Source organism: Manihot esculenta, chromosome 1 (genome assembly GCF_001659605.2).
Source record: "Manihot esculenta cultivar AM560-2 chromosome 1, M.esculenta_v8, whole genome shotgun sequence".
NCBI classification, from domain to species: domain Eukaryota; kingdom Viridiplantae; phylum Streptophyta; class Magnoliopsida; order Malpighiales; family Euphorbiaceae; genus Manihot; species Manihot esculenta.
Window position 1 is genome coordinate 38,553,639 of NC_035161.2, and position 15,665 is coordinate 38,569,303.

Genomic DNA, 15,665 nt, shown 5'->3' on the forward strand with positions numbered 1-15,665 from the left:
AAATACCTCCACAATCCCACCCTTCTTCATAAAAACAATACCCACTTATTTTCTCTACCAAAGATGAAGCCTCATAGCCTCTCAGGCGATCATGCTTCTCTAACCCATGAGTCCAAGAGAACCTTTGGAGTTGCAGAGAAGCTCAAGCTACAGGCTTGTGATGCTGGGAGAAATAACGGAGTAGTTGGGAAGGGAAACACTAGTACTAGTAGTTGCAGTCTTCTGTTTTCCAACGAAAACCAAAGACGGAACTGGAGCTATGTCGCCGAAGACCCCATCAGAACTATGATGTTCTTTGCCTCTTGGGGCCACACTTGACTTCTCCATATCTTTTAACTTTAAATTAAATTTATACAATATAATGGTTGACAAGTTAATGCATCAGACTATTAATTACAAAGTGTAAAAATAATTATATTAAGAAAAAAAAAGTTTATTCTATCTGTTGATTGATGCTATGTAATTCATATTATTTCAACTATGTTAAATGTATGAATTTTTAAATAATATATAAAACAAAAATAATAATAATAATAATAATAATGGAGATGCTATCCAGCAGTATCCCCTATTATTGCTATTCGCTGTCCAGTTGGTGGGTGCGGGTGATACACAATTACCTAACATGAATGGTATCCACGTGTCCAACTATTCTCGGGTAAATTGAGGTCTGTTGGTCACCGAAGTGTGTGCCTTTATGGATTGGGATATAGGAACTAGGAAGTGTTGCTTTGATTTGTGAACACGTGAGGCTGCTGAGAATCTGCAGTACTACAGCACTTTGCTAAACTCCTATCGTGTCTGTGAGTAACTGTTTGTCACAGACCAACCACTTAAGCGACGCCGTCTACACCCATTTCTACATATGGCGTCACCGTCAGATCACAAGGCCACCATAATCGACGGCAAGGCCATAGCCCAGACCGTCCGATCTGAAATCGCCGACGAAGTCCGTCAACTCTCTGAGAAATACGGCAAGGTATTTTCCTGTTAGTATCTGAACTCTTAGTAGCATCCTTCAGTAAGTCAGATCGCTGGTGAATTCAAGTCCATGTAAATGTTTCCATTCCTATTCTTTTTGTGAAAGAATGAAAAGATTCTGATTTTGATATTAGAAAATGTTGTTGCCATATCCACTGCAGAGTTGGAAATTTTAATTTTCAATTATAGGGATTTTCATTTTCGTCTAATAATATACCTTATCTGTTGATTTGTGCCTCATAGTTTTGCCGTCTATTTAGATTCCTAGTAATTATTTGTATAGATTGGAATTTTTTTTCGCATGTATACTTAGAGACTGTGAAATGAGTTGGATAAAACTTGTGTTGCTCTATCTGCTGAGGGATCCTTGCTTCTGAAATATGATGCTAAATTTATCAAAGTAGTGGGTAAAATTGTATATCTTTTTCGTGCGAAACGTGGATTTTAATGCTTTTCATCCTTCAATCTGCTTAGGTTCCAGGATTGGCTGTTGTCATCGTAGGCAACAGAAAGGATTCTCAAAGCTATGTAAATATGAAAAGAAAGGCTTGTGCTGAAGTTGGTATAAAGTCATTTGATATAGACCTCCCAGAACAAATATCTGAAGCTGAGCTGATCAGCAAGGTCCATGAGTTGAATGCAAATCCTTATATACATGGTTGGTCTGCTGTTAACTGTATTTACCTTTGGGCAACTGTTAGCATACAAGTTATATTTTAATGTTCTCATGATAATATGAAGGCACATGCATGTTTACAAACTGTAGGAAAACAGCCATCCATTTCAACATTGTAGTACCTTGCTTCATACATTTGAGAGAAATAAAGTTTGAAACTCACTGCAACAAATTCAGAACCTTGGAATTACTTGCATATTTATTTTTTGGTATCTAATGAACTTGTGCTATTTGTTTGTTTCAACAATGGGCTCTGTTTGTTCCATGAAAAATAATCGATATATATAGAAATATTTCCAGTAAAAAATTTTTTTCAAGAAAATAAATTATTTTCCATTGTTTAGTTGCAATATTAAAAAATAAAGGAAGATATAAATTTATGCATAGAAAGTTTAATGGTGTTAATAAACTTATCCAAATTCAAAAAATTACTTCCTCTTTTTTGAAGAGAGAGTCATTCTCCTTAAAAGTTGGCGTAATTTTTTGACCAAGAAAATACTTTACATTAACCAATTTTCTCGAATACCTCAAATATCAAAAAATGTGGAAAATTTTTTTCTGAAAAATATATTTATGAAACAAACTAAGCCTAAGTGTGGAAAAAAAAATTGATAGGCCAGTTGCAAGCAAGCTTTCTTTGCTTCTGTTTATCATAATATTCATTTATTCTACACTTTCAGTTCTTTAAAGCAACAATTCTGTTCTATTAACAGGAATATTGGTTCAGCTGCCATTGCCAAAGCATATTAACGAAGAGAAAGTCTTGAGTGAAATCCATCTTGAGAAGGATGTGGATGGTTTTCATCCTCTCAACATTGGCAAACTTGCTATGAAAGGCAGAGAACCTCTTTTTGTTCCCTGTACTCCCAAGGCAATTTATTTTTTCTTAAAATGCTTTTGATTTAATTATGTTTTTAATCATTTTACTGTGATCAATTTTTCTTTCCTTCTTCCATAATGATACTTAGAAATTCATATATTTTCTAATAAGCTTCTTTGCCTACAGGGTTGCCTGGAACTTCTTTCGCGAAGTGGTATAAGCATAAAGGGAAAAAATGCTGTTGTTGTTGGTCGCAGCAACATAGTTGGATTACCAGTGTCACTGCTTCTTCTGAAAGCTGATGCTACTGTTACCATTGTCCATTCCCGTTCTGATGACCAAGAGAGGATCATTCGTGGAGCTGACATCATTATCGCAGCCGCTGGGCAAGCAATGATGGTAACCACTTAGAATTCATGCTTGCTTAGTTATAGTTTCATTATGAATTAACTGTTCTCTTCTTGTATGCATTCCTTTGCGTGTGAGTTGTAACAGAGCCATTGTTTATTCCAGATTATGGATTGATATATCTGTTACTTGGGAACATTTTACAAACATAATTTCTACTAGTCTACGGCTCCTAATATGTTTATTTTGTTGGCTTTGATGTTGAGAATCTTTTGATTTAGTTCATTATCTGAATTTTCAGATCAAGGGCAGCTGGATTAAACCTGGAGCTGCAGTTATTGATGTTGGAACAAATGCTATTGATGACCCAAGTAAGAAGTCGGGCTATAGGCTAGTGGGAGATGTAGATTACAAGGAAGCATGTAAGGTAGCTGGATGGATCACCCCTGTTCCAGGTGGTGTAGGACCAATGACTGTTGCAATGCTACTCAAGAACACCTTGGATGGTGCAAAGCGTGTATTCATGCAGTAATAGTCCATGTATTTTTCTCTTTCAAATATACTTTCGTCAATAGCTTTTCATAAGCCCTATCCTCTGTCTTCACATCTTAATTAACTCCCGATTTTATGGGAAATCATGCATACTTTTGTTGGATATGCTTTGCAAAACTCTTAGGATTTTGCTTTTGTTTCCGTTGTTTGCTAATAATTTGACCTTCAGAATATGGGTGTTTGTGGAGCGTTGATAACATAATAATGATCGATCCTAATGAGATCGTGACAACGTATACAAGAGAAATAGAAAAGTCCCATATCAAGACACTCAGTCTGAGCGGGCAATAGAAGCTTGATTAACATAGTGCGCAGAACAGACTTCTTACATCTCTGACTTTATCAATATTCAAAATAAGCAAATCGACCTCACTAATACTCAAAGTTTAGAGTAAGCAGATTGACCATTTTAAATTGCACAGAGCCTCCTTAGAAAAGTCCCATATCAGGATGCGGGCAATAGAAGCTTGATTAACATAGTGTGCATACCAGACTTCTTACATCTCTGACTTTATCAATATTCAAAATAAGCAAAATCGACCTAACTAATACTTAGAGCTTAGAGTAAGCAGATTGACCATTTTAAAATGTACAAGGCCTCCTTAAGATTATAATTGCGCGTACAGTAAGGCTGATAAAAAAGTAAGGTTGATAAAAAAATAAGACTGATAGAAAAGACGTGTCTGATGGACAGAGTATGAATAAAGCGACTCAATATTTATTAGTCGATTATTCACCATTAATAAGTCGTCTGACATATTTATTACGGCATGCCATCATCGTATCTAATAAGACAATCCGTCAAAATATCTTGATATAGTCAAAGTATATAGTCAAGGTATTAATATCCATAGATTAATCACGTTGAGAAATAAATTTTAATCTATCTCAGATTAATATCTATAGATTACAATCTGTCAAAATATTCATATATAGTCAAGATATTAATATCTATAGATTAATCCCGTTAAAAAATAAATTTTAATCCATTTCAAGTTAAAAAAACTTTCATTTTTTAAAAATTTCAACCTCCTCGAATCAGAAGAATCAATCCTACTGACTCTTAATCAGAGCCATTAATTAATTATCTCATAAATTAAATTTTAAAAATTAAATTTTTGTTTACGTGTCTATATCTTCTTGCCTCACTGAATCTCGGACGTATTATATTTGTATCTAAATCGTTTGGTATGTCCTAATATAGCTGCGAATCCCATACAAAAACCTTGTCCTTTCTTTAAGATTATTGATATTATCTGTACCGGGAGGTCAGCAAAACCTGCTAACACATTACATTAGCATTAATTAATTTTTTTTTTTTTTTATGTTGCAAGGTTTATACAAGTGTCAAATAGATCTCATATTTGATAATTAAAAAAGAAAAATAGAGTATCACGTTACACGAGTAAAGTTATGCCCTCCCTAAATACGAGCTCAAATTTGTATAAAATTTACGTAAACCTTTTAATTTTAAATTAAAGTATTAAAATTAAAAAGTTTCAGATTAAATAATTAAAATTATAAAATTTAAATAAAATTATAAAAACTACGTAAGTATTTAATTTTTTTAAATTAACTGTATTTTGCTTATATGTCACATTTAATAATAATAATAATAATAATAAGTTATTGTAGTATCACATAATCAATAATATATTCTCCCAACTGTGATTTCAAATAAAAAATAAAATTTATGGAAACCTTGACAAATTGTCAAAAGTTTGGGTTTTTAAACTAATTGGAAAAAAATGGAAGAAATATAAAATTTCAAATATAGGGACAGATCTGAATTACTCCATATTTGAAATTTTAAAACATAAAACATAAAAAATATAAAATTAAACTAATTTATTGGAGTAGTATACTAATTTTTTTTTGTACTATTTGAAATGTTTACAAGAAAATGTTTCTCGTGACCGCGAGATTTCTTCGTCCGAATCAGAGATCTCGCGGTCATCAGAGACGAGGCCCACGATATCGGCCCATTACTCAGATATTTTCGAGCCCTTAGTATGAATAAGGTCTAGTTCATTCAAATGGTAAGGTCGGGCTCCCTCCTGACGCGCCTCAATTAGGATGGCTCATTCTCCAGTTCCATAGGGGAGTCCCTCTTCAGCCCAATCTTGTTCCCTTCATCCGACCTCGCCTAGCCGGCCCAATCAGAAACCCATAGTAAGACCCATCCGTTCATCTTGCAGATCCGTCCATCCGTGTCTAAGGAGAATCAGAGGCCGTTACGCATGGGGCAGAGATTTGATTTCCACGTACGTCCGAATCAGCGTGACAGGGACAGATGGTCCACTGGTACTCGTTCTTTTGGCACGTCACTAGCAGACAAAAAGAAATCTATAAAATGAGAAATACTCTCTTTTAAATTTAAGTTTGGAAGTTTTACAGAACACATTGTAAAATTCTTATTTTTCTGGATCTCAGATCATCGGTTTCTATGTCAAATCCTTTGGAGCTGGTCGGATAATTGCAGGGTGGATAACCCTCGTTTAGAGCTTCTTTGTTGTCTTGGAGAAAAAGAAAAAGGTGTCCCACCGCGGCTACGTCCCTGCTCCAGCTGTTAGATGGATATGAAAAAAAATATATATATATATATGTATTGAGTTGACGGATTTAGATTTGATTTTTATTTTTTTTAATAAAATATAAGAAGAAAGATAATATTGTTTTCTATAAAAGAATAATATATAACAAAATAAAAACAAAAATTACTTGAATAAAAAAATATTTCCAACATATCTATCCCATCTAAACCTGACAACTAATTCAACCCAATACATAACCATTCAACGGACTAGTACATGTCCGTCCAATCAGAGGAGTGCTTGCCCGCCTATTTCACCGAAACTTAGTAACTAATTCTTAGTTTTTAGACATTCTGCTTTCTTTTTGTGGGACCATGCAAGTCTTGCTACACATTAAGAAACACGACTATATCATAGTTTGGTTCCCCAAGATATAGCGCTTAATTCAGGTCCAAATTCGAGTTTTATCTCTCTTTCTTGTATGTACTGTGACATCAATTTTTGCTTTTCGCATAAATAATTTTATAAAAATAAATTTAAATAAATTTTTATAAAATTATTCATAATTTTTTTCAAATTCTATAAATTATTTATTTCTTGAGTTGAACTAAATAATTTTTTCCCCTTTATGGTAATTACTTGCCACAACAAGGAGGCACCAACCTTGACCCAAATGAAATAAGCTAGTGAAAGCCTATTTTGTCGCTTCCTATATATTAATAGTAGTTGTCCATAAATGTTTATTTTACTAAATTAAAATATAAGTAATTTCATATTTTGACGTTGACAGTTAATTAGACACAAACTCAAATTAAAATAAGCAAAACGACAGTATGAAACCTTATCAATTCAGTATTTATTTAATTAATACTACTAAAATTATCATTATAATTATGATTTCCATCTTAATTGAAAGCAAAAAAATTAAAAATAATAATGGTATCAAACATTCACCTAAAATTTTTATAATTTAGAAGCTAATCTCCACATAAATCCAAATTATATTATATTAAATTCAATTATTATTATTATTATTATTATTATTATTATTTAAATTATGTACGAAATATTATAATTTTGCAGTGGTTGTTGGTCAATTACTTTCGAGTACCAACTCCATGTGGGTTTAACGATATCTTGACTCTTGTATATAATTCATACATGTCCAATTAATCTCGTATTCATTAATTAACCTTTATCTAATTACAGAAATTAAAGCACAAACTAGCTTAATTTCCCACCAAGATTGCTATAAATATTACACCTTCTAATTAATCCTGCTAAAACTCGATCAAATGTTTGCTACGATGTACCTGTCGAAGTGGTGATAAAATCGACGAATTTGTTTAATGAGATGGTCATGGCCGTCTTGTATTTCTTCTGAAGCAGGATATTTACAAGTAGATCAGCACTTACGTTAGTTACCTAACGTCAACAACTGGAAGGGGAGAGGTTACTTGTTCTTACAGTAACAACCTAACCGACATGTGGATTCGTTTCCTTGCATGCCATGCATGCTTACGTAGCGTAATTCCCGCCGTATATTTTCTTACGACGAGAAAAAAGTACACGTCCTTAAATATCAGTCTCAACTCCTCGATTCATGCACCTATGTAGACCAGTGAGCTGAGGCAGTTTTCTATTTTGATTGAGCGCCTTAGCGAGATGGGTAATCGATATTATTTATTCTTCGCTCTCGTTTGTCTTGTTGCTCTGTTTCCTGCACTTGCGCTGGCTAATGCTTACTGTGGACCGATAGAGGCTGATGACAAGGATCAACTTCAGTTCGCTCTGAACTTGGAATTTTTTGAAACAGAATTCTTCTTGTTTGGTGCACTTGGTTGCGGTCTCGATGCTATTGCTCCAGCTTTGGCCAAAGGAGGTCCTCCGCCGATTGGAGCACAAAAGGCCAAACTTGATCTTGTTTCTCGTAAGATCGTTGAGGAATTTGGTTATCAAGAAATCGGCCACCTCAGGTTGTCTCGGTTATTTGTTTAATTCCAGTAGATTACGATATTAATTCTTTGTTCATATAACGGGTGATTTTGCTTCAGGGCTATTATAACAACGGTTGGTGGATTTCCAAGGCCTCTATATGATCTCAGCCCTCAAAATTTTGCGGAAGTGTTCGATAGAGCAATTGGCTACAAATTGGTCCCTCCATTTAACCCTTACCTTAGCACAGTCAACTATTTCTTAGCAGCATACCTTCTCCCTTATGTGGGACTGGTAGGATATGTTGGGACCATTCCCAACTTGAAATACTACCCTACTAAAAGAGTAAGATACTATATCTAGCATACCCAAAAGGGAAAAATTGAAATACATAGCTTCATATACATGTTCTAGCTTACATTTAACTTCTCTTGTTTTTTATTTTTTAGCTTGCTGCGTCACTGTTGGGAGTGGAGGCAGGGCAAGATGCAGTGATTCGAGCGCTGCTTTATGAGAGAGCTTATGAGAAAGTGTATCCTTACAATATTACTGTAGCAGAGTTCACTAATAAAATATCATGTCTAAGGAACGAGCTCGCCATGTGTGGGATTAAAGATGAAGGTTTAATTGTGCCTCTTGAATATGGAGCTGAGAACATGACTGAAAGTAACATCTTATCGGCCGATACTAATTCACTTTCCTATGCTCGCACTCCACTTGAGATTTTAAGGATAATCTATGGAACTGGTAGCGAATATGAGCCTGGTGGTTTTTTGCCCCATGGTGCAAATGGTCGCATTGCAAGAAGCTTTTACAAAGTTTAGGAGCATGTTGAAAAATAGAAAAAACCTATCTATGGATTCAAAATATATATAAAATTATGATGAATTTTATATAAAAAAATAATTAAACCGTATACATTTACCTTCATTTAGATATGCTCTTAAGTGAGAAATCACCCTGGAAAATAATAAGTCCCTAGATTAGTTGCATTTTCTTTATGATTATTTTGTTACAGAGTCTGAAAATTGGCCCTGCTTTGTTAGCTCGATTTTCCAATCGAGAATTACTCATAATTTTCTGCTTACATTTTCCAAATGTATTTTAGGATATGTATACATATTTTCTCCTACAAGAGCAATGTTCATAATCAGCAGATATAACTTTGGCCATATCAATTGGAAATTGGAATTTAGAAGGAAGGGGTTAACCACATCAATTGGAATTTAGAAGGAAGTGATTAACCACAACGTAACGGACGCCTGGACTACATCCGTTGCGTGCTTAATTAGCGTATTAACATCCCATATTTTTCCATGTCTGTCTGATTTTCATAATTCCCAGGTTTCCATAGGGATCATGTTCTGTGCCCATATACGAGCTAAATAATTCAATGGATATCAACTACATAGCTAGCGAAATGGCCAACACTAACGGTTGCTCTTTCTCCTTGACAATCGTTTGTCTTCTTGTTTTGGCGCTTGCCCTTGTACTGGATACTCATGTAGATGACAAGGATCGGATTCAGTTTGCTTTCAACTTGGAATTCGAATTCTTCTTGTTAATTTGGTGCTCTTTGGTCATGGGATTGATGCTACTGTTCCAACTTTCGCCAAGGGTGGTCCTCCTCCCATTTGAGCCCAAAAGGCTAAACTTGACCCTGTTTCTCGTAAAACCATCAAGGAATTTGGTTATCTAGAACTCGAATCACCTCATATACTTATATTTTTGTGAGCAACCAAATGCTTAAAGCTTTTTGTTTTGTAATCCGCAATAATGTGCAAGAGAAAGTAGAAAGCGACTAAAATAAATGGCACTTCAGTCTTCAAAGTCTAAAACCCTAGCTACCTGCCCTATGTTATTACCTCCCATTTTCATTTTTTCCACTCACATTTTATGATTGTCTTGTTGATAATCTCTTCCAAACCTTTGACAAAGTGAATTCATGGGTCCCAGAGACCCTCCTATTCATTCGTGAAAATAGAGACAGTCCTCATTTACTCATTTTTTCTAGTTTCATTGAATACCGTACTATTGTTACTTTCTTTAATACAAATATATAAATATTTTAATTATATTTTAACATGAAAATAAAATTATATATGAGAATATTTTGAACTGAAAATTCAATATAAATTATATAAATATATATATCGTTAAAATTTCAAATAATTAAATAATTAATATTAAGAATTGATGACCGTCGGGTCTTATCTACTCTGGGTAAGGTCGGGTTCAATAAAACAACGCTAGCCCAAAACCTATGAAGCCCCCTTTTTAACTGATTCATCCAGCATCTCAAGTCTTGATCCAGGCACACGGGGCAGGTCGGGTCGACCACGAATCTAGATTCAGCAAAAGGTAATCCAGCCCGGTGATGTGACATAAAGAAGAACAGCGGGACTAGTTACTTCACAGCTCTGCCCGCATGCACGCCGAGAGAATTAAATGGCCGCCTGACATAGAGAGGGGTATAATACGTCCGTACGTATAGACTTGAGTGACAGACACATGTGGCACTGTAGCAGAGAGACTGTTAGACGTCACTAGCGGACAAAAGGAAAATGAATAAAAGAGAAAGAGCGTCTTTCTCTCCATGTAAAATTACATAAACTTTTTTTCTGGATTTCAAAATATCAAAAACTAATCATTTAATGTTAAATTATTAGTTAAACTATAATAAACTAAAAATATATATGTAAAGGAATTTTAGTCTTAATAGGTTATTTCTAGTGTCTCGTGATATAGCCTTTTTAACACTGTCGTTTTTAATAATTGAATTTTAAGTTTTTCCTTTAAAATATTTTGCGTCTTATCATTGCAAAGTGCAGTATGCAATCAATGTTAAAAAGAAAAACTTTAATAAAAGGGAAAATAGAAAAAAGAACATTGAAAAAGAAATGTGAGGAAAATGCATGCGCATGTTGGGCATGCTTGAGAAGATCTCTCTTGATTTGATTCTCCCAAATAAAAGTGTACCTACGTACCATCTCCATATATGTCGTTAAAAAATTCAAAATCTAATGGAGTATTTGGATAGCCATATAGAAATCGGGTCAGATTTGACAATTTAAGCTATAGGTAATTTCGAATCTATTTTTCTAATCAACCTTTTTTTTCAAAAAAAGTATTTATAGTCAAATAAAGGTAAAAAAAAAAAAAATGAGATGTTCGTCAACATAATCTAACTCTTTTTTCATTCTTAGCAACTTTAAATCATTGTAAATCGCTCTGTGTTCAATCCTGTAATATATTTTTTTCTAAACATTTTGCACTATAGTTTTCTTTTGTATGTTTTTTCTAAAGTTTTGTTAAGAAATATAAAAAGAAAAGTGGATGGTTATTGATAATATATAAAAAATTATAAATTTATTTTAATTAAAGTGTGGACTCACCTAAAAATATATCAAGGTATATTCTCACGTTCCTAACAAAATGAGAGAAATAGGTAAAAAGAAAATGGGGCTTTTTCTTTTTAAGGACAGCTTCTTCTTTTTTCTTTTTTTTCTCTTTTCCATTTTTTATTTCTCTGTGTCTCTTGCCTGTCATTATTATTCTAATTCATAAATCTGACTTAAACGTAAAAGGGTCTCCATCGAGGCATTCTCGTTAGACCCCTGACCATATTTCTCTATTTTGTAGATCTTTTCCTCAAATCAAGTATTGAGAGACCCTTATAATAGAGCAAGAGTAAAACTATTTATCAAGTGGCGTCGTCTGTGGAAACGAATGAGATCTTTTCATTACCGAAGTTTTCATCCTCATTTCACCCACTGAGATCCACATGCCTAATCACGGTAAAAACTATACTGAAAACACCCTAAACAACCCGAGTTCAACTTAGGAAGAACCACGGTTCTCATTTTCTAACCTGACCGCTCCAGTAAGCTAGCCAGCCACGTTATTTAACCCCTCGTCGAGTTCAGCAGGAACTATGCCCCGAACTATCTTATTTGACTAAGAGCTGAGAATATGGCTCTCCAGCTATAGAACACTACTCACTGGCTAGGCCAGATGCTGCAACAAAGAGGGCTCAACACCCCACTGAGCGTACCACTAGCCACTGAGGGGTCAACATCAATGAACCCCAACCTACGTTAAACTATCAAGCCCTTTAACAAAACAGTAAGAGAACAGGTGACGGGGATGGAGAGGCCATTCAGAGAAATGAGCCGATAGCCAGAACAAGAGGTAGGGTAGTGAGAGAGCTCATCGAAAATGATGGGGTTGAGAGCTATTCCTTCGAACCAGTGGAAAGGTCGGAGAGTGAAGATCTATAAAGAAACTACCGCCTAGAGAAGAGGCCCAGAAGGGAGGACGTAGACGTGGATCAGAAGTTAGAAAGGATGTGTAACAGCCCGCTTACCGGACCGCCACCGGCACTAGGATCCAGATCGGCTTAAGGCCGCCGGGACCCGTAGTAAGCCTACTGTGAACTCTGTGTACCTGATACATCCCATACATGATCAACCTTACACTTAAAACTGAACTGTTACTTTTTTTTTTCTAACTTTTCTTTTCTTGAAACTTTTCTCTTTCTTTTCTATAAAACTTTCTCATACACTAAGCTGGAACTATGCATGCTCTGTCTGTATGCACTCAGAGAGTGATACCTACTATGGTACCATACAGTAACTACAGAGATAGAAAACTACCATGCACCAAGCTTAGCTAAACATAAAATGATCATGTGCAAAGGGATAAACATACACTAGGGCCAAGCACAATTCTATAGCTGAAAGAATAACTACTAACGAAGTTGGGAGCACGAGACAGCAGCAGTCCCCTGTTACTAACCTCATCACCATTTGTGAGACGAGTTCAGCAAGAGACTATCCCCAAGAAGTTCACGATGCCAACAATGGCGGCTTAGGGACAAAAAACCCTAGGAAGCACGTCTTGAACTACAAGACATTCATAGAATTACAAACTTACTCGGATGTCTTGATGTGCAAGGTTTTTCCTGTCATCCTAATAGGACCAGCTCGGGCGTGGTTTAACAGCTTGGAGGCAGGAAGTATTAAGAGCTTCATCGATCTGGCCAACGTGTTCATCAGCAGATTCATCACTAGGGTCCCTGCGAAGAGAAAGACAAGCTACTTAAAGACTATTTGGTAGAGAAGGAACGAATCCTTAAGAGAGTATGTGGCTAGGTTCAATTCTGAGCTTTGTAGATATCCGATCTTGATGAAGGAATAACTATAGAAGCTATGCAGAAGGGCACTACCTCCCCGAAGTTCTTTGGGTCATTATGTAGGAAGCCCCCTACCACCTTAGCAAAGCTGATGAAAAGAGCAGAGAAATATATAAGGCAGCACGACACCTTAACTACAAGCAGGTTTGCTAAAGATGATAGAGACCAAGGACGGGTCAGGGTGGACAAGAGACAAGACAAGCTGAAAAGGGGGCAAGATCGGGGACCGGAGGCATTAAACAAACACAAGTGGGAGAGAAAGGAGTAAAGACCCTATCAACTCCAGCTCCCTATCGAGATCACTCCCCTGAACATGTCCAGAACTAAAATGCTCGTGGCAGTCCAGGACAAAGACTTCATACAATGGCCCAAGCCCATAAAAGGAGAAGCAAACAGAAGAGACCCGGACAAATATTGTCAATACCACATGACTCATGGCCATGACACAAATGACTTTGACCAGCTGATAAATGAGATAGAAAGAATCATTAAAGAGGCCACCTCCAAAATTTCATGAAGAAGCAGAGGGCCAGAGGTAGTAACAGAATACAGCTGGGGAGAGACTCAGAAGACAGACTGGGGCACCAATGAATGATGGCTTCAGTGGGACCATCAACATGATTGTAGGAGGAACTGGGAGTCGTATGAGTAGGAGGGGAAAGAAGAGAAGCAGAAATGAAGACGAAAGTGGTCTCGAAGTTATGCAAGTCATCGATCACTCTCCAGTAACTATCTCTTTTTTCCTGGAGGATGCGCAAGGAGTGTAGATGCCTCATGACGACACCTTAGTCATCGAGGCCGTCATCCATAACATCAGGGTTCAAAAGGTGTTAGTAGATGATGGCAGCAAAGTAAATCTACTACCTTACAGGGTCTTCCAGTAGATGAAGATACCTGAAAAATAGTTGGTCAGAGATTGAGCTCCGATCAAAGGGATAGGGGGAACTCCAATACAGTTGAAGGAAAATTAAAGGTGGCCCTCACCCTAGGGGAGTCACCCTTGTCACGGACTCACTATTGTAACGACCCCAAAATGGACCGTCACCGGCGCTAGGATTCAGGTCGGCTTAAGGCCGCCAGAACCCGTAGCAAGCCTGCTATACTCTCTGGAGCAGTACTCACTGCTGCTCTCTCTGGTTCCTCTGGTCTGTACCTATACAGATAGACTCATATGAGGGACCAAACTAGCTTATGAACAATTCTATTAAACTCCCCAAGAATCCCCTTAAACTCACTCTAATATCCATGCAAAGCATGCAAAGGAAAGCTGGACAGAATACTTTCGGCGGCCGAAAGTCCTCTCCAGAGACGAAACTCAAGCACCTTCGGCGGCCGAACTTCCACTTTCGACTGCCGAACCCTTTCGGGGGCAAGTTTCGGAGGCCACAAGGCACTCCAGAGACGAAAGTCTCTAACCTTCGGCGGCACCTTCGGCGGCCGAACTTCCCTCCAGAGCCGAAAGTCCAAAAGCTCTGGGGCAAGCTTGGGCAGCCGAAGCCACCTCCTCACACCTCTTCAGGGGTTCGGCGGCCGAATGTACCTTCGGCTGCCGAACCTGAGTTCATCAGCAGGGCAAAAAACTTGCCCTGCCTCTCGCCAAAACGCACCAAAACCCTCTCCAACTGCACACCACACTTCCTCCACTTGCATATACTCATGTATATGCTCAAAGGGGTACAAAACTACCTAAAAACCCCAACAACACAAAACATAGAACACACAAACATGCTTTATACACAAAATCATCAAAACCTCACAAAAAACCCTATTCATGCCACTCTCTCCATAAACCCCATAAAACGTTCAGAAAACATTAAAACAAGCTCAGGATCTTTACTTACCTCTTGAAAACAAGTAGAGGAAGGATCCTAACGTGGAGTTTTGGGGCAACTTGCCTTCAAACTCTCCAAACTTCACAACTTTGAGTTTTTCACTTAAAACCTTCAAATAATCATGAAAACTAATCAAATCTTTGCATGATTTAATGAACACATGAAGAAATACTCACAAAGGACAGAGTTTCACCTCAGAAGACAAAGGAAGCGATGATCTTACCGCTTCAACCGACTGAGGGCCATTTATAGGTGGCTGGCCAGACCACCTTCGGCGGCCAAACGTGAAACCGAAAGCCATGCATGTTCGGCGGCCGAACCTCAACTTCAGCGGCCGAACCTGGCTTTTCTGCCTTGGTTCATTTCACTCAAAAACTCATTTCCTTATGCATAAAACTTAATGAACATATCAAAACATTATAGAAAAACATAAATCTAACCCTTCTAGAGACGTCTGACATCCCGGACTCCACCGGAAAGCAGAATTCCAATGCCGGACTCTAGCCGGGTATTACAACTATGCTGTATTTATGGTGGTCAAGTTACCTCTGAGCTACAACACCATTCTGGAAAAACTGATACTCTATGACTTTGAAGCAGTGATCAGCATTCAGTATCTGACCATGAAGTTTCCAACAGAGGCAGGAGTTAGAGTCATTTAGGGAAGACAGAAGGAGGCTAGAGCTGTATACCTAACCACAGTGGAGGAACAATGTGCCCAAACAGAAGAAATAAGGTCCAAAGTTGTAAAGGTTTGAAATGAAAAAAAGGAGACCAGAACTGAGCCTGTGGA

At 37.0% G+C, this 15,665-nt stretch overlaps 2 protein-coding genes across 2 annotated transcripts; both read left to right on the plus strand.

Moving 5' to 3' along the window:
- Positions 1–352: 352 nt before the first annotated feature.
- LOC110612422 (bifunctional protein FolD 2) lies at positions 353–3,480 on the plus strand. Its single transcript, XM_021753208.2, has 5 exons — positions 353–979; positions 1,456–1,639; positions 2,371–2,528; positions 2,664–2,876; positions 3,127–3,480. The coding sequence occupies exons 1-5, from the start codon at positions 866–868 to the stop codon at positions 3,355–3,357; spliced, it is 900 nt and encodes a 299-aa protein (XP_021608900.1). The 5' UTR covers positions 353–865; the 3' UTR covers positions 3,358–3,480.
- A 4,031-nt stretch (positions 3,481–7,511) lies between these two features.
- On the plus strand, positions 7,512–9,686 carry LOC110627774 (desiccation-related protein PCC13-62). Its single transcript, XM_021774139.2, has 3 exons — positions 7,512–7,887; positions 7,966–8,191; positions 8,296–9,686. Exons 1-3 carry the CDS (start codon positions 7,577–7,579, stop codon positions 8,668–8,670), a joined length of 912 nt encoding a protein of 303 aa, XP_021629831.1. The 5' UTR covers positions 7,512–7,576; the 3' UTR covers positions 8,671–9,686.
- The last annotated feature ends 5,979 nt before the right edge of the window (positions 9,687–15,665 follow it).